Below are 24,290 nucleotides of genomic sequence, written 5' to 3' on the forward strand. Positions count from 1 at the left end.
ACAAGAACAAAGGTAATCCTCCAAGACAAAAAGGTAAATCCACAAGGTGGAAGGTATAGCACAAAAAGCCTCAAAAGATACTCAAAAACAAACAAACAAACAAGAACAAAAAACAGAATTCCACAAGAGAGTCCACCGGGATCAACAAGAGTTCACAGAGTACTAGGGCTGGGTGCTAACATACAAACACAGAGCAAAGAACTGAGGAAAACAAAGGGTTTAAATACAATCAGGGGAAACGAGGCACAGGTGCAAATAATAATGGGGATCAAGGGAAAACAAAAGGTCAAAAGGCACAATGGGGGCATCTAGTGACCAAAAACCGGAACAACCCTGGCCAAATCCTGACAGAATCCCCCACCTAGGAATGGCTCCTGACGTTCCTACCAGCTCTCTCAGGGTGGAGGGCCCTGAACTGACGAATGAGGTTAGGGTCCAGTATGTCTTTGGCAGGAACCCAGGAGTGCTCCTCGGGACCATAGCCTTCCCAGTCCACCAGATACTGCCAGGACCGCTGCACCCGGCGGGAATCCAGTATCCGATGGACGGTATAAGCCGGCTGGCCTCCAATGACACGAGGCGGAGGGGGAGGTCTGTCTGCCGGGACAAGGGGAGAAAAAACAACAGGTTGTAATAAGGAAATGTGAAACGTGGGATTAATCTTAAGGGATCTGGGTAAGTGTAGGCGATAAGAAACTGGGTTAACTCTCCTGGCAACCTTAAAGGGACCGATGTATTTTTGGGACAGCTTGCGAGACTCCACCCGTAGTGGTAAGTCTCTTGTGGAGAGCCAGACACACTGGCCTGGGCGCAGGGTAGGCCCGGAACGGCGACGTCTGTTGGCTTATTGTTGGTACCTCTGTGAGGAACGCATAAGATTAAGACGGGTCTTCCTCCACATAAGCCGACAGCGTCTGACGAACTTCAAGGCTGAAGGCTCTCTGACTTCTGCCTCCTGGTCCGGGAACAATGGAGGGGCATAGCCAAACTGATATTCATGCGGGGACATACCAGTGGAGGAGGAGCGCAAGGTGTTGTGCGCGTATTCGGCCCAAACAATGAAGGACGACCATGTGGACGGGTTGTTACGAGTCATACATCGGAGGGTGGTTTCCAGCTCTTGATTCATCCTCTCTGTTTGGCCGTTGGACTCCAGATGGTACCCTGAAGATAGACTGGCAGAAGCCCCCATGAGTTGGCAGAAGGCCTTCCAAAACCTAGAGGCGAACTGGGGACCTCTGTCAGAAACCATATCTTGAGGAATGCCGAAGACTCGGAACACATGATTAATTACCAACTCAGCCGTTTCCTTGGCAGAAGGTAACTTAGTCATAGGGACGAACCTGGCCGCCTTTGAAAACCTGTCGATTATGACTAGGATAGTAGTATTGCCATGGGATGGAGGAAGGCCAGTAATAAAGTCCAACGAGATATGGGACCAGGGTCTGTGGGGAACAGGTAAAGGGTGAAGGAGTCCTTGCGGGCGGAGGTGAGAAGATTTGCCCTGGCAGCACACGGGGCAGGCATTGACGAAAGTGGCAACGTCTTCTCTTATGGTAGGCCACCAGAACTTACGCTGGATGAACTCCAAGGTGCGACCTACGCCCGGGTGACAGGTGAGGCGAGAGGAGTGCCCCCACAGAAGGACCTGAGTCCTCACTGCCTTGGGGACAAACAACCGATTGGCAGGACCTCCTTTCGGGTTCGGTTCAATAGCTTGAGCTCGTCTCACGGTATCCTCAACTTGCCACGAGATCGGAGCCACGATCTTAGCAGCAGGAAGGACAGGCATGTCCGTGTCATCTCGAATGGCAGGAGCGTAGACTCGGGACAGGGCATCCGGTTTGAGATTCTTCGACCCGGGCCAATAGGTGAGGATAAACTGGAATCGATTGAAGAAAAGAGACCATCTAGCTTGTCTAGAGTTCAACCGCTTCACCTGCTGTATATACTCCAGATTTTTGTGGTCCGTATGCACTTGAAATGGGTGAGAAGCCCCCTCGAGCCAGTGTCTCCATTCCTTCAATGCCATCTTAACCGCTAGGAGTTCACGATCCCCCACATCGTAGTTCCTCTCAGCTGGGGTAAGCCAGTGTGAGAAGAAAGCGCACTGGATGAAGCCTCTTGTCTTCACCCCTCTGAGACAGGACAGCTCCAACACCAACCTCTGAGGAGTCTACCTCCACCACAAACGGTTCATCTGTAGTCGGTAGTATCAGGATGGGAGCAGAGAGGACGCGCTGCTTGAGTCCTTGGAAGGCCGTTTTCAGCTTCTCTTCCCCACAAAAACCTTGCATTGCCACCCTTGGTTAAAGCTGAGAGAGGGGCTGACACCAAGCTGAAGTTCTTGATGAACTTGCGGTAAAAGTTAGTGAAGCCCAGGAAACGCTAAACTTCCTTAACGGGTTTGGGGGTGGGCCAATCCGCTACCGCCCCTACCTTCCTTGGGGTCCATTTGGACTCGACCGGGTTCCACTACAAATCCCAGGAATTGTACTCGGGATGAATGGAATTCACATTTTTCCGGCTTAACGTACAGATGGCTGTCAAGGAGGCGTTTGAGTACTTGTCTGACATGCTTTGTGTGTTCTTGAAGAGAGCTCGAAAAGATGAGGATGTCATCCAAGTAAACGAACACAAATATGTTAAGCATATCCCTAAGCACATCGTTTATGAGCGCTTGGAACACCGCTGGGGCGTTGGTCAGGCCGAAGGGCATCACCAAGTATTCATAGTGACCAGTAGGCATGTTGAAAGCGGTCTTCCACTCGTCACCAGGTCTGATCCGCACAAGATGGTATGCGTTCCGCAGGGCAAGGTTAGTGAAAACAACTGCTTCCTGGAGCAGCTCGAAGGCTGTGGCCATAAGGGGTAGCGGGTAACGGTTACGGACGGTTATGGCATTGAGTCCCCGGTAGTCGATGCAAGGACGTAATCCACCATCTTTCTTGGCCACAAAGAAAAACCCTGCTCCCGCCGGGGAGGTGGATGGACGCATGAGGCCTGCTTCCAGAGCGTCCTTGATGTAGGTATCCATAGCAGCTCGTTCGGGTGGAGATAGGGAAAAGATCCGACCCCTGGGGGGGGCAAGTGCCCGGAAACAGTTCGATGGGGCAATCATAAGGTCTATGGGGTGGTAGCATGGTGGCCCTCTGTTTGCTAAATACCAGTTTGAGGTCATGGTAACACTCGGGGACTCGGATCAGGTCGATGGATTCTAAAGACTCGGGAGTAGAACTCGGAGAATTCGGGAAAATACAAGTAGCTTGGCACGTAGGACCCCACTGCTTGATAGTGCCCACAGACCAGTCAATGTGAGGGTTATGGCTGTGAAGCCAGGGGTATCCAAGGATGAGAGGGAACTCGGAACAGGAGATCAAATGAAAGTTCATCAATTCCTGGTGTTGTGAAACTGAAAGTCGCAAGGAGGTAGTGACATGAGTGACAAGTCCAGATCCCAAAGGGCTTCCATCCAATGTAGTAACCCTCATGGGGTCACTTAGAGGTTCAGAGGGAACGCCATTCTCCTTCGCCCAGACACCATCCATGAAGTTACCTGCGGCTCCAGAGTCTACCAAGGCTTGAAGGTGAAGCTTGTGGTTGTCCCAGGAAAGGGTGACTGGAATGAGGAGATGGGAGTTGGACGGATGGGAGGAGGTTATGTTTCCCGTTACAGTTCCCCCCGGTCTGTACGGGACAGAGCATTTCCCTGGAGCCCGGGACACGTGGAACGGAAATGGCCCGGTTTGCCGCAATATAGACAGCGTCGCTCCCTCATCCGGTGGTCTCTCTCAGCCTGGGAGATGCGTCCAATCTGCATGGGTTCCGGTGGAGCCAGCGAGGATAAAGGTGGGGACTTGGAGCTGGGACTGATAGGGGCTAGAGGTCTACGGTTGAGTTCTCTCTCTCTCAGACGCTAGTCAATGCGTGAGGCCAACTTGATCAGGGACTCGAGATTGTCCGGTGGTTCCCGAGTGGCCAGTTCATCTTGGATAGTGTCGGAAAGGCCTTTCAGAAAGCACACTGTGAGCGCCTCGTTGTTCCAGCCACTCGCTGCTGCCACCGTGCGGAACTGGATGGAATAGTCCGTCACGCTGCGCCGACCTTGGTGGAGAGTCAGGAGCTGTTTGCCTGAGTCAGGACCACTGCTTGGGCCTTGAAACACTCGTTTGAATTCCTCAGCAAAGGCAGAGTAGCTGGCACAGCAGGAACTATGGGCATCCCACACAGCAGTAGCCCAGGCCAGGGCTTTTTCCGACAGCAGGGTGATGATATATGCGATCTTAGACCAGTCGGTGGGGAACGACGAGGGTTGCAGCTCGAAGGAGAGAGAACATTGGGTGAGAAACCCTTTACAAGCACTTGGATCACCTGAGAACCGTTGGGGAGGTGGAAGACCAGGTTCAGCCAGAGGGTTAACTGCCATGGGTATGTGAATCTGAGGAACTGGGACGGGAACTGTTGCCGGGGTAAGTCGATCAGATATCTGCTTTATGGAAGTCAGCATCTCCGACAGAAGATGAGAATGTCTAGCCATTAAGGCCTCTTGCTGAACCAGGGCGGCTTCGTGGCGTTGGACAGTCTCCAGGTGGTGGGACAGCATGGCAACAAGGTCCTGGGAACTGGCTGCCTCTGGGTTCATTTTTGGGATCTGTGTTTCTGTCAGGACCCGGTTACGAACCCGGGTCTCCGGAGTGAGAAACAGTCACTTAACCAACTGAGCCACGAATAGTCGGCAGAACCCAGAAGATGAGTCAGACACAGCAGTACTTGAGACGGTGTATTTAATGAAGTAAAAAGTGAAGTTTTTCAGGAAAACATGTAACTCCACAACCTCAACAGGAATTCCACAAGAACAAAGGTAATCCTCCAAGACAAAAAGGTAAATCCACAAGGTGGAAGGTATAGCACAAAAAGCCTCAAAAGATACTCAAAAACAAACAAACAAGAACAAAAAACAGAATTCCACAAGAGAGTCCACCGGGATCAACAAGAGTTCACAGAGTACTAGGGCTGGGTGCTAACATACAAACACAGAGCAAAGAACTGTTTAAATACAATCAGGGGAAACGAGGCACAGGTGCAAATAATAATGGGGATCAAGGGAAAACAAAAGGTCAAAAGGCACAATGGGGGCATCTAGTGACCAAAAACCGGAACAACCCTGGCCAAATCCTGACAGAAAGTTTGAATTTTATAGCATTTTATTTGAATCTGGCGCTCTGCGTTTCCCCTGGCAATTGGCCAGTTGAGACATTTGCCTCCCGCCTATCTTAAGGTGTTTCTAAAAGCCCATATGGGGAAGAATGAATGGTGGAAAATCTGTTTGAACAAGTTCCTTGCTTGACTGCTAGGTTTTATGGGTACTATATACACAGCATATAGAGTACCAGTCAAAGGTTTGGACACAACTACTCATTCAAGGGTTTTCTTTCTTTTTGCTATTTCTACATTGTAGAATAATAGTGAAGACATCAAAACTATGAAATAACACATGGAATCATGTAGTAACCAAAAAAGTATTAAACAAATCAAAATATATTTTATATTTGAGACTCTTCAAAGTAGCGACCCTTTGCCTTGATGACAGCTTTGCACACTCTTGGCATTATCTCAACCAGCTTCATGAGGAATGCTTTTCCAACAGACTTGAAGGAGTTCCCACATATGCTATTCCTTCACTCTGCAGGCCAAATCATCCCAAACCATCTCAATTGTGTTGAGGTCGGGTGATTGTGGAGGCCAGGTCATCTGATGCAGCATTCCATCACTCTCCTTCTTGGTCAAATAGCCCTTACACAGCCTGGAGGTGTGTTTTGGGTCATTGTCCTGTTGAAAAACAAATGATAGTCCCACTAAGAGCAAACCAGATGGGATGGCGTATCGCTGCAGGATGGTTTAGTGTGCCTTGAACTCTAAATACATCACAGACAGTTTCACCAGCAATGCACCCCCACACCATCACACCACCTCCACCAAACTTCATGGTGGGAACCACACATGCTGGGATCATCCGTTCACCTACTCTGTGTCTCACGTGGTGGTTGGAACCAAAAATCTCAAATTTGGACTCATCAGCCAAAGGACAGATTTCCACCGGTCTGATGTCCATTGCTCGTGTTTCTTGGCCCAAGCAAGTTTCTTCTTTAACATTTTAAGGTACCAAAAGTATTAGGATAAATTCACTTATGTGTATTAAAGTAGTCAAAAGTAAGTATTTGGTCCAATATTCATAGCACGTAAAATGACATCCATCTTGTGACTTTGTTTGCAGGCCGTAGATAGTTGGATGCATTTGCTGTTTGCTTTGGTTGTGTTTCAGTTGTTTTTGTGCCCAATATAAATTAATGGAAAATAATGTATTGTGCAATTTTGGAGTAACTTTTATTGCAAATAGAAATATAATATGTTTCTAGACACTTTAATGTGGATGTTACCATTATTATGGATAATCCTGAATGAATTGTGAATAATGATGAATGAGAAAGTTACAGATGCACAAACATCATACCCCCCCCCCCAAAAAGCATGTCCGTACTTAACTATTTATATTTGTGACAACTTTTAGTGCACTCTACTCCTATAGCTAATTCTATATGTTTTACACCATACATTTTCACTGACACCCAAAAGTACTTTATATTATGAATGCTTAGCAGGACAGGAAAATGGTCCAATTCACACACTTATCAAGAGAACATCCCTGTCATCCTTGCTGCCTCTGATCTGGTGGACTCTCTAAACACAAATATTTTTTTCGTAAATGATGTCTGAGAGTTGGAGTGTGCCCCAATCAGCAAATGAAAACAAACTAGGAAATGGTGGCGTCTGGTTTGCTTAATATAAGTAATTTAACTTTTGATACTTAAGTATATTTTTTGCAAATACATTTACTTCTGATTCTTAAGTCCTTTTAACCAAGTCCTTTTAGACTTTTCCTCAAGTAGTATTTTACTGGTTCACTTTCACCTTTACTTGGGAAATGTTCTTCTAAACACTATTTTTGCACACAAAGGGAGTGAATGCAATTTATTATGTGACTTGTTAAGCTAATGTTTACACCTGAACTTATTTAGGCTTGCCTAATAACAATGGGGTTGAATACTTATTGACTCAAGACATTTCAGCTTATATTTTTTTATTAATATGTAAAGATTTCTAAAAACATGTTTCCTGTTTGACATTTAGGGGGTATTGTGTGTAGGCTAGTGACACCAAATCTCAATTGAATCTATTTTAAATTCAGGCTTTAACACAACAAAATGTGGAAAAAGTCAAGTGGTGTGAGTACTTCCTGAAGGCACTGTATATTAAAAGTAGAAATTATGTAAACATTATTACATTATTTAATGACTACTGTATGTACATAGTGCAGCAGTCTCTAAGGTGCAGGGTAGAGTACCTGTTGGTAGCCAATAAGTGACTGTGTCTAAGGTTCAGGACAGGGCGGAGGCTGGCTAAAGATGGAAGCTCTTTATCAGTATCTCTGTTCCAGGTTGGCTCTATAGAGTGAATCCGTTACAGGTGAGTGGAATTTCTGGCCATCAGTGACAAACTCTCAATTCACCTGAAAACCAGACGTTCAGGCTTGGATTTGCAGACCTTCAGAATTGGATTTGCAGACCTTCAGGCTTGGATTTGAGCAACCCTGCAACGTCCCTCTGCGTTTTCAGCTAAGAGACACTAGAGGTCTCAATTGAGATACCATTTTGACTGGCAACAAGGTAACGACTAAGCACAGACAGGAAAGCCTGATTACCAATGCATGCTCATCGTCACCTTTACGGTTCCCTCATTCATACCTCCCAATATCTGACAGAACATAACCATTAAAGGGTAATAAAAACAATTATTTAAACTTCATATTCATCATCTCCATCACCACCCCAACATCAAAATATGTGAAAATGGTAAAACATAACCTTTAGAGGGAAACATGCAGCCACAACTATTTCTGCTTATTGCCTGCACATAATTGGTCCAAATCACAAGATACACAGGAGATGATGTCATCAGAAACACTTATGTTCCTCTATCTTTTTGACTACAACACATAGAAATGCTCCATTTTCACATACTGTATGTTGATGTTGGGCTGGTGCTAGAGATGATGAATATGTTAGAAAAGTACCTTGAACACAGCTTTTAAGACTGGTATGTGTTGAAATACGAACCATTTTTAGGACCAGAATAATCAAGCCTGTCGATTTGATTTACAAAGTAATATCTGTATTATGAGTATGTAACTTTCCGACAGAGGATTTGTATAATTTTCTGCTTCAATGACTTTGTTTGCAAGCCGTAGATAATTGGATTCAAATGAGCAGGGACGACATGAAACAGAACAGAAGCCAGTTTTCTCAAATATGGATAGTCTGGAAAGCGATGCAGTATGATGGTTAGAAACCCACTCCACAGCATAATGAGATACACCACCAGGTGGCTTGCACAGGTCTGCAACGCTCTGTTGTTCAGCTCCTTGCTTTTCTTGGTCCAGCAAATCACAGCAATCCTGATATAAGTGACAGCGATGCTTCCCATTGATGAAGTAAAGAGCAGCACAGTGAAAAAGAGTCCATAGATGTTGTTGATTGAAACGTTCTCACAGGATAGCTTGAACAATGATGCATTGTCACAATAAGCATTCTGAATGATTGAACTGCATCGGGAAAGCCGTATGGTGAGACCCAGTAGGACAGACACTAACACAAGGGAAGCCCCCCAAGCAGACACAGACAGACTAACTACAGTTTTGGTTGTCATTATGGACGTGTACCTTAACGGGTAACATATGGCCACATACCTGTCAAAGGCCATAATGATCAGTATCATATGTGAGGCTGATCCAAACGTGTGACTGAAAAAGGCCTGAGTAACACATTGGCTGTACGTGATAAACCTCTCAGTTGAAACAATGTCAGCCATGAGGCGAGGCAACAAGACAGTGTTGCCAATCAGATCATTTACAGACAGGTTACAGAAGAGGATGTACATTGGTTGGTGCAAATTTCTTTCTGTGATGATGACTACCAGGACACCAATGTTAGACACAAGGAGGGAGAGATAAACAAACAGCATGGAGAAAAAAATTGGATACATGAATGTCTGTGAGAATTCAAAACCCTGGATTTGAAGGATATGGCTTGGAAATGATATGTTGTTGTCCATCCTTTTAGCAACGCAGGGCTAACCTGAAAAAAGAAGACGTACAAATATTTATAAAAACTATTATTATAGGCAGCCATTGTAAATACAGCTTTTAGCACATGCTGTTTGTCTCCTTTTTTAATGCTGCTAGTGATTTGAATACCTCAATAACACATTTGCCAGAGTGAGTAAGAATACCACAGTTGCAATCAGTCAAGAGGAAAACCTATAGAAAGGTTGTCCTCTAAAGCCATACCTTTACCTTGCTGAAGAGAGTGAGAATCCTGCCACAGGCATCGGCCACATCCTTTTTTATCTGAAACACATCCTTAATTTGATGTCAATCAAGTCACGTGATTATCAACCAATGGCGGTCGGGGCCATTTATTTCTATTACGGCATATTGGATGACTGTGATTCATATTCCATTCACCCAGCTCAATATAACATCGATAGGTTTAGGCTACTACATGATACTCTAATTTTCCCTATACCCGTCATTAGGTTGTTACTACCTACCCGATGAATGAAAGTTTACAACGTAGGTGCACAGGTCAAGAGAAGAATGAGTGTAATCAAGATGATAGACAGTGACACATTCAATACCGCCTTGCACACTCTTGCATATAGCTGATATAGGGTGTAATTATTAGTCCAACTGTTACAAATAAAAGTTTCTATTGGACAAATTCAGGTATGTTTATCCCCATTTTTTTCCGTTTGCTTCCATTTTTAAGAAACTTTTTTCAACAGAATCGGCTGAATAAATACACACTTGATCACGCGAAAACACAGTTCACTTTCATAGCAGTCACATACAAACATGCTTATTAATTCCTTCTCGCATCCACGCGCTCTCCTCCTTTCATCTTTTCCATTGCTTGTGGACTTCAGTGCACAATACATCAGCTGTCTGTCACATCAGCTAACCACTACACACAACCTACATCGTTGTCACCATATTAGCTAAAGTGATGTCATAGTGAATATAACTACGAGAACTAACGTGTTAGTAAACCCACTACAATCATGCAGTCAGCAAACAGTTTAGCAGGCACACCAGCGGGCCACAGTGGCAATAAATTCATAAAACCAAATGCTTACCTTGACTTGGAACAGTTCCAGTGTTGGATAGCCATAGCCAGCTAGCTAACATAGCATCCCTCTCTGTTTGGTGTTTAAGTGGGCTAAATTAGCTAGCTGCATTCGCTAGCTAAGTAGGTGAAAATGAACTAAATACAATAAAATATAGCTAGCTCTCTCGCTCTCTCTCTCTTGCTTCTCCTTTCTTTTTAAATAATTTAAAACTGTTCAACTACTGTCTTTCTCCCTCTGAGTCAGCTACCCACCACATTTTATGCAGGGCAGTGCTAGCTAGCTGTAGCTTATAATTTCACTACTGGATTCATTCTCTGATCTTTTGATTGGGTGGACAGCATGTCAGTTCATGCAGCAAGAGCTCTGACATGTTGGAGGACGTCCTGCGGAGGTTGTCATAATTACTGTGTAAGTCTATGGAACGGGATGACAACCATGAGCCTCTTAGGTTTTGTATTGAAGTCAATGTACCCAGAGGAGGATGGAAACTTGCTGTCCTCTGGCTACACCATGGTGCTACCCTACAGAGTGCTGTTGAGGCTACTATAGACCTTCATTGCAAAACAGTTCATTTTAATTAATTTATAGTATAGTTTTATTGAAAAAGGATAACTTTTTTAACATTTCACAATTTTTATTTTTGCGAAACTCACTGAGGAGGATGGTGCTCCCCTTCCTCCTCTGAGGATCCTCCATTGTTATCACCATGTGAATTTTCGCGTCATAGTCTCGAGCTATACTTAGGCTGATTTAAATGACAACTCATCTTGAGTTGCATTGAAGATTTTGAAAATATTGTATGAAGGATTACTAACGGAAGCCATCTGGCAACTAGATTTTGAATGATATTGTGTAGCTGTTTGTTAGCCTGGTCCTGGATCTGTTTCCACCGTCTTCATTGTCTCACCATGCAGGCCAACATGGCTGGTTGGTGTGACAATTACTCCATATAGGAGTTGGATAGACAGCACAAAATGTTTTGAGACCAGACTAGCTGTAAGATCAAATACTGATATTTTATACTGATACTGTAAGTGATTTAATTATTCTGGCCTTCACCCAGCTGTAGCCCAGTATGTGTCTGAGATAATGTACATTGGTTGCTGCATTCAGTCCTTATGGTACATAGATATGCAACAATAAACCAAGTTATGCGGTTTAATTATCGGTAAACTAGACCGTGCATTATATGCTCAATGTGTATAAATATGTAACAATTTTATGGATGGTGCCATAGGGGCGTACTGGTATACTCTCAACAATGCCTTAGATCTATCATGTTGTGCCCTCGATCAGTGAAATGACAAATGTTTCCGCCTGCCTGCAAGCCCTCTTTGAATTATATAATTTCACTGTAGATTACCCAAGTGGAGCAAGTGCATACTTCTGATATGTACAGCGGGTCAAGTGATAGTGACTTGACATTGTTTTCCGTTGTACATTGTTTTCCGCTGTACAAGGACAAGTGGAACTAATGAGCACCCTGATCACCACGTACTGTAACGTTGAACAAATCAGGCTAATAACAAAGGGTTAATTACTGTATCTAAGATCCCTAAACTCTAATTCCCATCAGGGAAAGGAACGATGCAATGAAGAGGAAAACACTAGTGGATGTCAAAACAAATTAGTATGGCTACATTTCGTGTATAAAAAAGTAGGTGTGCATTATCCAAACTGTTTTACATTAAAAAAACAAAGTGCTCAAACTTTTGGGGCTTGTGGGCCACCGGCAGAACAAATAGACATTATGTATTTGGAAATATAAAAGATAAACAATACCTTTTTAGGGTTTTTAAACAATAGCTTTTTAATAAGGATTCATAAAATCACACTGTAAATTGTAGCCGTATAACATGACACCTAACAACACATTCTTATTACCAGTATTAATGCCATGCTCTGGAACTTTGCCAACTACAAAGTATTTTTCTGACACCTCCCAGTTTGGTATGGATGTGTAAACTTGTATAGTAGTTAAAATATGCATAATAATATTTTACCAGAATCACTGTCTTACCTCAATACCCACAAAATCCCTAGTTTGAAGGAAACCATTTTTCAGGAAGCTGTGTTGTGCCACTTTCCCTTCCTTATTCCCCCATGTAGGCCAACCCCCAGGCAATTTGAGTTTGACCAACGAGCTTGCCATATGAGTGACAGCTAGTAAGAGGCACATCAAGCACAGACAGGAGAGGGAAAGAGAGAGCATAAACGTGGTGCACATATCTGCACATAATGTGACGTAGTATGCAATTTTAGTAGACCACTTTTGGCTTGCTACTTTCAGAACTACTGGCTAAAAAGTATACAAACGTGCCGGAGAATCTCTTTGAAAGATGTATAAAAAGAACTACCAAATTTCTAAATTGCACCTTGTGTATTCAAATTCTCTAACTGTCAATAGAGAGTTGAGTTCCTAAAAAAATGGCAAATGTATACATATTTTACATACATAAGTCGTCACAGGCCAAAATATATTTTATTTCGTATTTTTGGGGGGGGAACTTAGACGGGGACTCAATTTACTACAATAAAACAAAAGAGGATTGTAAAATCAGATTCTTAACCTTCACTCATTAAATCAGAAAGTCCTTTAGAATGAATTAACAAGAACTTACATCTAGTTGTATTCATGTTTTCAATCATACAATTCTGAAGAATCTCCTGATGTTGTCTTTTGAGCACGACTGAAGGCTTTGTATCTTCTTCTCAGTTGGTGGGTGGATTTCTATTTGAACTAATATGGTTCTGTAAAAGACCAGAACACCTAGAACATAACATCTTATTGAGAAATCCCGATAAAGCAATGTTTAGTACAGTGCCTTCAGAAAGTATTCATACCCCTTCCACATTTCTTTGGCGTTACTGCCTGAATTCTTTAACCTCTGTCAACCTCTGTCAAATTGATTGTTGATCGTTGCTTGACAACCATTTTCAGGTCTTGCCATAGATCTTCAAGTAGATTTAAGTCACAACTGTAAATGGACCACTCACTGTCTTCTTGGTGAGCAATTCCAGTGTAGATTTGGCCTTGTGTTTTAGGTTATTGTCCTGCTGAAATGTGAATTAATCTCCCCGTGTCTGGTGGAAAGCAGACTGTACCAGACTTTCCTCTAGGATTGTGCTTAGCTCCATTCTGTTTATTTTTTTATCCTGATTAACTCCCCCCGTCCTTAACAATTACAAGCATACTCATAAAATGATGCAACCACCACTATGCTTGAAAATATGGAGAGTGGTACACTCCAAATTAATTTTCCTCTAACACAACACGTTGTATTCAGGACAAAAAGTTAATTACTTTAGTGCCTTGTTTAGGTTAGTATTTTGGAGTAACTATAATGTTGTTGATCCATCCTCAGTTTTCTCCTACGGTAGCTTGTGAAAGTATTCATCCCCCTTGGCATTTCTCCAATTTTGTTGCCTTACAAAATGGAAATGAAAGCGTGTTTTTTTTGGTGGTTTGTATCATTTGATTTACACAACATGCCTACCACTTTGAAAAGATGCAAAATATGTGTTATTGTGAAACAAACTAGAAATAAGACAAAAACAATTGAAAATGAGCGTACATAACTATTCCACCCCACAAAGTCAATACTTTGTAGATCCACCTTTTGCAGCAATTACAGCTGCAAGTCTCTTGGGGTAAGTTTCTATAAGCTTGGCACATCTAGTCACTGGGATTTATTCCAATTCATCAAGGCAAAACGGCTCCAGCTCCTTCAAGTTGGATGGGTTCCGCTGGTCTACAGCAAACTTTAAGTCATAGCACAGATTATCATCTGGATTGAGGTCTGGGCTTTGACTAGGCCATTTCAAGACATTTAAATGTTTCCCCTTAAACCACCCAAGTGTTGCTTTAGCAGTATGCTTATGGTCATTGTCCTGCTGGAAGGTAAACCTCCATCCCAGTCTCAAATCTCTGGAAGGCTGAAACAGGTTTCCCTTAGGAATTTCCCTGTATTTAGCGCCATCCATCATTCCTTCAATTCTGACCAATTTCCCAGTCTCTGCCGATGTAAACATCCCCCAGCATGATGTTGCCACCACCATGCTTCACTGTGGGGATGGTGTTCTCGAGGTGATGAGAGGTGTTGGGTTTTTGCCAGGCATAGCGTTTTCCTTGATGGCCAAAAAGCTACATTTTAGTCTCATCTGACCAGAGTACCTCCTTTCATATGTTTGCGGAGTCTCCCACATTCCTTTTTGAGAACACCAAATGTGTTTGCTCATTTATTCTTTAAGCAGTGGCTTTTTTCCGGCCACTCTTCCGTGAAGCCCAGCTCTGTGGAGTGTACGTCCTAAAGTGGTCCTATGGACAGATACTCCAATATCTGCTGTGGAGCTTTGTAGCTTTGGTCTATTTGTTGTCTCTCTGATTAATGCCCTCCTTGCCTGGTCTGTGAGTTTTGGTGGGCGGCCCTTTCTTGTGATTTTTGCAATGGATTTAATGGTGCTCTGTGGGATGTTCAAAGTTTATGATGTTTTTTTTATAACACAACCCTGATCTGTCCTTCTCCACAACTTTGTCCATGACCTGTTTGGAGAGCTCCTTTGTCTTCATGGTGCCGCTTGCTTGGTGGTGCCCATTGCTTAGCGATGATGCAGACTCTGGGGCTTTTCAGAACAGGTGTATATATAATGATATCATGTGACAGATCATGTGACACTTATATAAAGTCCACCTGTGTGCAATCTAACGAATTATGTGTCTTCTGAATGTAATTGGTTGCACCATATCTTATTTAGGGGCTTCATAGCAAAGAGGGTGAATACATATGCATGCACCACTTTTCCATTTATTAAAAAATAAAACATTTTTCGAAACAAGTACTTTTTTTCATTTCACTTCACCAATTTGGACTATTTTGTGTTTGTCCATTACATGAAATCCCAATAAAATCCCATTTAAATTACAGGTTGTAATGCAACAAAATAGGAAAAATGCCAAGGGGGATGAATACTTTTGCAAGGCACTGTATCACAGCTATTAAACTCTGTAACTGTTTTAAAGCCACCGTTGGCCTCATGGTGAAATCCCAAGCGGTTTCCTTCCTCTCCGGCAACTGAGTTAGGAAGGATGCCTGCTTCTTTGTAACGACTGGTACACCATCCATAGTGTAATTTATTACTTCATCATGATCAAAGGGATATTCATTGTCTGCTTTTTATTTTTTTTACCCATCTACCAATGGCTGCCCTTCTTTGTGAAGCATTGGAAAACCTCCCTGGTCTTTGTGGTTGAATCTGTGTTTGAAATTCACTGCTTGACTGAGAGACCTTAGAGATAATTGTATGTGTGGGGTGCAGAGATGAGGTAGTCATTCAAAACCCATTTTAAACTCCATTATTGCACACAGCGTAAGTCCATACAACTTATTATGTGACTTGTTAAGCACATTTTTACTACTGAACTTATTTAGGCTTGCCATAACAAAGGGGTTGAATAGTTATTGATTCAAGTAATTACGTTTTTCATTAATAAAACAATCATTTAAAATGATGGGGTATTGTGTGTAGGTCAGTGACAAAAAGAAATATACATTTAATTGATTTTAAATGCAGGCAGTAACACAGCAAAATGTGAAAAAAGTCAAGGGGTTTGATTCAAATTTTGAAGAAGTAATTCCCCACCAATTCAGTGTGTTTGTGAAGGATGGTCTAGCAGTGGGTAAAGTGAGGATAGTTAGTCAGCGGCATGGAGTCTTCCATCCCTCAGGATCCTACAGTACTCCCCCAGTCATGAGAGAGGTTCTGGTGGCCTCGCCGTAACCCATTCATCCACTAACAATGACCAGAGCTTGATTCAACTAATTAACCACCACCCTGTCTAATAGAGCTCTCTCTCCTGGGTGGGATGATTAACCCATCCCTTCTGACCATTCCCCAGTTCTATACAGCACTTTGGTAAAGAGGCCCGCTTGTCTCCACTGCAATCCCATCGGTCAGTGTCCACATATTCCCTTATCCCCTCTAGTTCTAATAGAAACTTAATAAATGTTTCTCTCTGCGGACATCCTGACACGTCAGGAAGGAAGGGGGAATAGAGACGAGCAGATAATCAATATTCACTTTTAACATATGATTAGATATCTGTTCTGAAGGAGCATCAACATGGATACTATGGTTAGAGCAGGCCTGGGCTACAAGCATGGATAATTCAATAAGACACTGTTATGATTAGCAGATACATTTCTGCAGATACATTTCTCTCTATTGAAATGCATTGGACATTTGAGATATCATCATTATGATTTATCTAATCGACATATGTGTAAGGCTACCAAACTATAAGGCAGAGGTCTAATTTGAACTTGTGCCTCAGTGGTATTTTTTATCAACATGCTTCATTAGCGAGAGACTCCAATAACTGGCAAGAGGTTTCTGAAGTCCCAATGGATTAATTACAACAAGAGACAGTTAATGAGACACCATTTAATCAGCTCTCTACGGTGTTCATTAATACATGTTTTTACACCAAGATGACACAGTCTCTTCTAGCTGATGTAATCATGGAATGAAGTAGCCACAGTGAACTGTATTAGATAAATAATGGTCAAAACATGGAATACGAGATGGGAACTTTTGTAAGACAGTAAAAGTTAAAAAAGAGATATCCTGACTTGTAACAGAGTATTATAATTATAAAACATATATCAATAACTTGTTTTTAGATGTCAATGATATTTAAAAAATAAACTACATCTTACTGTATTGGATATTGTATAAGGCATCTGAATGAGACATGAGCTCCCCCACAGGTAACAAAACACTGGGGTGGTCTCTCTTCATATTGATCATTTGACAGAGATGCCCACCGACAGCAAGACACATCAATCTCACCAGAGAACGCATCCGAGTGAGAGAAACAGTGTCCCCTGTACGTGTAGCCAATGTATCGGATGCTGTCTGGTCAAAAGGAGCATGACTTGACTTTATCCCATGGGATAGATTCAGCTACTTGCAAATTGAATGACAATTTCGAGACAAGAAAGAATAATATTTTTTTTGATTTTTTTTGAGAGTTTAATATTTTCTATTGGCATCCATGAATACACACCACTGTGTAGGCAAATCGCTGAATGACATCACACTGTCTCCTACCATTCATCAAATGGTGGGTGCACAGTGTACTGTTGGGAAGCTGGAATGATTTGGAGTGGACCAACGTGTGCAGGTAGCCTACTTTTTGAAGTGATTTGTTTGACAATCAGATGAAAACATCATGCCGGGTTGTGTTCATGCCACATAAAACAACATGTTAATTGACATGTCTTTGTTTTTTTAATGTAACCTTTATTTAACTAGGCAAGTCAGTTTAAGAACAAATTCTTATTTACAATGATGGCCTAGGAACAGTGGGTTAACTGCCTTGTTCAGGAGATTTTTACCTTGTCAGCTCTGGGATTCAATCCAGCAACTTTTTGGTTATTGGCCCAACACTCTAACCACTAGGCTACCTAGTGGTTACTGGCCCAAAGCTCTAGCCACTAGGCTACCTAGTGGTTACTGGCCCAAAGCTCTAACCACCAGGCTACCTAGTGGTTACTGGCCCAAAGCTCTAACCACCGGGCTACCTAGTGGTTACTGGCCCAAAGCTCTAACCACTAGGCTACCTAGTGGTTACTGGCCCAAAGCTCTAGCCACTAGGCTACCTAGTGGTTACTGGCCCAAAGCTCTAACCACCGGGCTACCTAGTGGTTACTGGCCCAAAGCTCTAGCCACTAGGCTACCTAGTGGTTACTGGCCCAAAGCTCTAGCCACTAGGCTACCTAGTGGTTACTGGCCCAAAGCTCTAACCACTAGGCAACCTAGTGGTTACTGGCCCAAAGCTCTAACCACTAGGCTACCTAGTGGTTACTGGCCCAAAGCTCTAACCACCGGGCTACCTAGTGGTTACTGGCCCAAAGCTCTAACCACTAGGCTACCTAGTGGTTACTGGCCCAAAGCTCTAACCACCGGGCTACCTAGTGGTTACCACCGGGCTACCTAGTGGTTACTGGCCCAAAGCTCTAACCACTAGGCTACCTAGTGGTTACTGGCCCAAAGCTCTAACCACTAGGCAACCTAGTGGTTACTGGCCCAAAGCTCTAACCACTAGGCTACCTAGTGGTTACTGGCCCAAAGCTCTAACCACCGGGCTACCTAGTGGTTATTTATATGCCATTTATACTGGCCCAAAGCTCTAACCACTAGGCTACCTAGTGGTTACTGGCCCAAAGCTCTAGCCACTAGGCTACCTAGTGGTTACTGGCCCAAAGCTCTAGCCACTAGGCTACCTAGTGGTTACTGGCCCAAAGCTCTAGCCACTAGGCTACCTAGTGGTTACTGGCCCAAAGCTCTAACCACCGGGCTACCTAGTGGTTACTGGCCCAAAGCTCTAGCCACTAGGCTACCTAGTGGTTACTGGCCCAAAGCTCTAACCACTAGGCTACCTAGTGGTTACTGGCCCAAAGCTCTAACCACCAGGCTACCTAGTGGTTACTGGCCCAAAGCTCTAGCCACTAGGCTACCTAGTGGTTACTGGCCCAAAGCTCTAGCCACTAGGCTACCTAGTGGTTACTGGCCCAAAGCTCTAGCCACTAGGCTACCTAGTGGTTACTGGCCCAAAGCTCTAACCACCGGGCTACCTAGTGGTTACTGGCCCAAAGCTCTAACCACTAGGCTACCTAGTGGTTACTGGCCCAACGCTCTAACCACTAGGCTACCTAGTGGTTACTGGCCCAAAGCTCTAACCACTAGGCTACCTAGTGGTTACTGGCCCAAAGCTCTAGCCACTAGGCTACCTAGTGCTTACTGGCCCAAAGCTCTAGCCACTAGGCTACCTAGTGGTTACTGGCCCAACGCTCTAACCACCAGGCTACCTAGTGGTTACTGGCCCAAAGCTCTAACCACCAAGCTACCTAGTGGTTACTGGCCCAACGCTCTAACCACTAGGCTACCTAGTGGTTACTGGCCCAAAGCTCTAACCACCAGGCTACCTAGTGGTTACTGGCCCAACGCTCTAACCACTAGGCTACCTAGTGGTTACTGGCCCAAAGCTCTAGCCACTAGGCTACCTAGTGGTTACTGGCCCAAAGCTCTAACCACTAGGCTACCTAGTGGTTACTGGCCCAAAGCTCTAACCACTAGGCTACCTAGTGGTTACTGGCCCAAAGCTCTAGCCACTAGGCTACCTGCTGTTTTTTTATTGACATATCTTTACTATTATGCCCATACATTTGTATTTATTACATTTTTATTTTACCCTTATTTTACCATGTAAGTTGACTGAGAACACACTCATGTACAGCAACAACCTGGGGAAGAGTTACAGGGGAGAGGATGGGGATGAATAGGTGGCCGTGATGGTGTGAAGGCCAGATTGGGAATTTAGCCAGGACATCAGGGTTTACACCCCTACTCTTACGATAAGTGTCATGGGGTATTGGGATATTTTTTTAGATTTTAGACCAGAGGAAAGGGGGCCTCCTACTGGCCCTCCAACACCACTTCCAGCAGCATCTGGTCTCCCATCCAGGTACCAACCAGGACCAGCCCTGCTCAGCATTAGAAGCAAGCCAACAGTGGGATACAGGGTGGTATTCTGCTGACATGTCTTTACTATTAGGCCCATACATTTTTTTAAATGGACATGTCTTTAGTATTAGGCCCATATATAGTTTTTAATTGACATGTCTTTACTATTAGGCCCATATATAGTTTTTAATTGACATGTCTTTACTATTAGGCCCATATATAGTTTTTAATTGACATGTCTTTACTATTAGGCCCATATATAGTTTTTAATTGACATGTCTTTACTATTAGGCCCATATATAGTGTTTAATTGACATGTCTCTACTATTAGGCCCATATATAGTTTTTAATTGACATGTCTTTACTATTAGGCCCATATATAGTTTTTAATTGACATGTCTTTACTATTAGGCCCATATATAGTTTTTAATTGACATGTCTTTACTATTAGGCCCATATATAGTTTTTAATTGACATGTCTTTACTATTAGGCCCATATATAATTTTTTTATTGACATGTTTGGCTGTTAGGCCCATAAAAACATGTGTGGGCGTGCACCCAGTAGAGGCGCTCCTGAATGTCATGATATAATTTTGACTTTGAGTGAATTGTACTGTAAAAAAGTAAATGTTACTGTAATCGTAATGAATGAATGAATTAATCAATTAACGAGTGAATGAATAAATGAATGAATGAGCGGACGGACGGACGGATGGACGGACGGATGGACGGATGGACGGATGGATGAATGGATGGATGAATGGATGGATGGATGGATGGATGGATGAACGGACGGACGGACGGATGGATGGATGGATGGATGGATGGATGGATGAACGGACGGACGGATGGATGGATGGATGGATGGATGGACGAACGGACGGACGGACGGACGGACGGACGGACGGATGGATGGATGGATGGATGAACGAACGAACGAATGAATGAATGAATGGATGGATGGATGGATGGATGAATTAATGAAATTCATTGAGGGGAGATGTGTTTTGTGTTTCACAGTTTACAGTTGATAATACCAGTGGTGTAAAACACTTAAGTAAAAATACTTTAAAGTACTACTTAGGTTTTTTAAGGGTATCTGGACTTTAATATTTATATTTTTTACAACTTTTCAGTACATTTCTAAAGAAAATATGTACTTTTTACTACCCTGACAGCCAAAAGTACTTGTTACATTTCGAATGCTTAGGTAGGACATCAACATCCCCCAATTCACACACCTATCAATATAAAGCAATGCCATCCCTACTGCTTCTGATCTGGTGGACTCACTAAATACAAATACTTTGTTTGTAAATGATGTCTGAGTGTTGGAGTGTGTCTGTCTGTCTGTAAAATGTTTTTGTTGTGCCGTCTGGTTAGCTTAATTAAAGGATTTTGATGTACGGTATAGAATTTACTCTTATTTTTGACTTAATTATGACAATTGAGTACTTTCCCCCCACTCTACTTAAATACATTTTAACCAGATAGTTTTAGATTTTTAGTCAAGTACTAATTTACTGGGTGACATTCTAATTGAATCATTTTCCATTAAGGTATCTTTACTTTTACTCAAGTATGAAAGTTGAGCACCTTTTTCACTACTGAATAATACAAAAAATATTGTATAAATCACTTGCATGAGCACTGCCGATCACTACAATGAAAATGAATGGGCAACCATGGCGCCGCGTCCTGTCTGTAAAGCCCTTAACCCTAACCCTGATTAATTTCAATTCATTCATTCATTTATTATAATTTATGTTGAACCCATGCTAAGTTGATCCTTTTAATTTTGCAATTAAAACTCCACTATCTCATGGGATTCTAAGACTGACTCATAGCAGTCAGAAGGCAGCAATAAAAGAACTCTTCAAAGTCCAATAGGTACAAAGCAGTGTTTCAACCTGGAGGCACCTACATCTTCCCAAGATTCATGCTGTGCTGTTCGTGGAAGGTGATGCATTGTATTGTATATTAAACATTTATGCAAATTCATGTACATAGTTCTTAGACTCATTGTCAACATTGTTCTCTCTAGGTTTCCAGCACCCCTCTGGTGAGCTCTGATGGAGAACGAATCCTTCAGCGTCAGCTATAAGTTAACCCTGGACCCATTTTTTATTCCACCTGGTGGAAAGTATCCCATCTTTTTCCTGGGCATTGCTATCTATTCATTTTGTGCGTTCTGCAACCTGACCTTACTGTCCGTCATCGTCATGCAAAGGAACCTTCACAAACCCATGTATTTTATTCTCTTCAGTCTTCCTCTCAACGATCTGATAGGAATCACTGCGATGCTCCCAAAGGTGCTGTCAGACATTGTGACTGAGACAAACACGGTCTTTTACCCCCTCTGTGTTATTCAGGGGTTTCTGCTCCACATGTACGGAGGCGCGGTTCTCTTTATTCTTGCGGCTATGGCCTTTGATCGTTATGTTGCCATCTGCCAGCCGTTGAGGTACAGTACTATAATGACACCAAGGAATGTGGCGGTCATTATTTTACTGGTTTGGGGTCTTGACCTCCTCTTGATCCTACTGCTGTTCTCTCTGCAGATAAAGCTTCCCCGGTGTAGATCCTCCATAATGAATGTGTTTTGTGATAACCCCTCCCTTCTTAAACTCACCTGTGGTAATACTACACTGAATAATGTCATAGGACTGTTTAACACTGCAGTCATGCAGGTTATAAGTGTGTCCATTCAGATTTTTTCCTATGTGAAGATTCTGATCACTTGCTTGGTTACAAGAAAGTCTGACGCTAAGAGTAAGGCTTTGAACACCTGTGTGGCACAGTTGGTCATATTCTTCATATTTGAGGTTGTAGGAACCTTCACAATTTTATCACACAGATTCAAGATTGTCTCAGCTGACTTGCAAAAGATTATGGGCATGCTCATCTTTCTAGTATCTCCACTTATGAATCCAATTGTATACGGGCTGAATGCAAGTGAAATACGAAAAACCCTACTGAAAGTATTTCTCAACAAAGTATCAGTCTGAACCAATTATAAACATGGTGTGATGATGGTGGTTTACGGTAACAATTTAGCCAGATGTGGGGCAGTGTATTGTTTCTGCACAGAACACATGAAACGAATAGTTACGTAATACTTCCTATTGGTAGTTCATCACTATTTCTGTGCTTTGTATTGGTAAGCAATTCACATTATAAACGTTGTGGTTCGAGCCCTGAATGCTGATATACCATGGCTGAAGGTTGTGTTATATCAAACCGTATACCACAGGTATGACAAAATATTCATTCTTACTGCTCTGATTACATTGGTAACCAGTTTATCATAGCAACAAGGCACCTCGGGAGTTTGTGGTATAATTCCAATCAAATCAAATGTTATTGGTCACATAATGTTATTGCAGGTGTAGCGAAATGCAAAATACCACGGCTAAGTGCTGTATCCAGGCACTCCGCGTTGCGTCGTGTGTTAGAACCGTGATATATTGGCCATGCACCACACCCCTTCTGGCCTTATTGCTGAAGTATACCATAGCTTCAAATCATTCATCAAACTATCATTTCAACCTCATGGACTGGCAGTCCCTGAATCCCTAAAAGTGACTGGTAGTTGAAATGAGAGATTGTGCTTTTAAGTTGTATCCCTTTACCTTATCTTTATTTACATCTCAAGGTTTCTTGGTATTTTTTGTTTGTATTTTTTTTGTTTTTTTCATCATCAGAAAGCATTTACACATGTTTCCAGAGGGAAACATACAAAGTTAAACATTAAGGTAAAGTATGGGAGGGAACACTTGAAAATATATGTTAAGGTCTAATCTGTGATTGGTACATCCATTTTTGGACATTAAAATTAATTAACAATACCCATTGGTTCTTGAAGAATACAGTATAATTATAAATGCCTCATTATCTTAGTTCAAGTGTAGTACCCACATCAGGACCCAACATATACGCTTGTTTCACTCCATTGTAAACAAACACTCATGGTTAAAACTATCATTTTGATATCATGGATGGTCACTTCTTGCATCTATAGCTCTGTCTATAAATTTGAGAAAGATTAGTTATCCAGACCATTTTCTAGCTCAGTTGGTAAAGCATGGTGTTTGTAACACCAGCATAGTGGTTTTGATTCCCGGGACAGTATGACTATAAGTGGCTTTGGATAACAGCATCTGCAAGTTGGCTGTTTACCAAAACAGTGGTGAGTTGTCACTTCGTTTGTCACAGTTTACTTCTGCTGAAGGAAAGGCGGACCAAAACGCAGCGTGGTTTGTGTTCATCTTGATATTTAATTAAAGAAAGAACTGAACACTGAATACAAAAACAATAAACAAATAACGACCGTGAAGCTATAAATGAGACCTGTGCTGACACAAGCAACTAACATAGACAATCACCCACAAACAAACAGTTCAACCCAGGCTACTTAAGTATGATTCTCAATCAGAGACAACTAATGACACCTGCCTCTGATTGAGAACCATACTAGTCCGAAACATAGAAATACCCAAATCATAGAAAAACAAACATA

General features: G+C 42.6%; 2 protein-coding genes across 2 annotated transcripts; one reads left to right on the forward strand and one right to left on the reverse strand.

The window, feature by feature from the left end:
- Window positions 1-7,343: 7,343 nt before the first annotated feature.
- Window positions 7,344-9,311, reverse strand: LOC124006120 (olfactory receptor 52E4-like). Its single transcript, XM_046315910.1, has one exon. It carries the CDS (start codon window positions 9,166-9,168, stop codon window positions 8,233-8,235), a length of 936 nt encoding a protein of 311 aa, XP_046171866.1. The 5' UTR covers window positions 9,169-9,311; the 3' UTR covers window positions 7,344-8,232.
- Window positions 9,312-21,842: 12,531 nt separating this feature from the next.
- LOC124006533 (putative gustatory receptor clone PTE01) lies at window positions 21,843-23,025 on the forward strand. Its single transcript, XM_046316605.1, has one exon. It carries the CDS (start codon window positions 21,844-21,846, stop codon window positions 22,777-22,779), a length of 936 nt encoding a protein of 311 aa, XP_046172561.1. The 5' UTR covers window position 21,843; the 3' UTR covers window positions 22,780-23,025.
- Window positions 23,026-24,290: the final 1,265 nt, after the last annotated feature.

Source organism: Oncorhynchus gorbuscha, linkage group LG19 (genome assembly GCF_021184085.1).
Source record: "Oncorhynchus gorbuscha isolate QuinsamMale2020 ecotype Even-year linkage group LG19, OgorEven_v1.0, whole genome shotgun sequence".
Classification (NCBI taxonomy): domain Eukaryota; kingdom Metazoa; phylum Chordata; class Actinopteri; order Salmoniformes; family Salmonidae; genus Oncorhynchus; species Oncorhynchus gorbuscha.

Bases quoted from the DNA above. Each gene is read 5' to 3' on its own strand.
- LOC124006533 (XM_046316605.1), top strand. From the start codon at position 21,844: ATGGAGAACGAATCCTTCAGCGTCAGCTATAAGTTAACCCTGGACCCA.
- LOC124006120 (XM_046315910.1), bottom strand. From the start codon at position 9,168: ATGGACAACAACATATCATTTCCAAGCCATATCCTTCAAATCCAGGGT.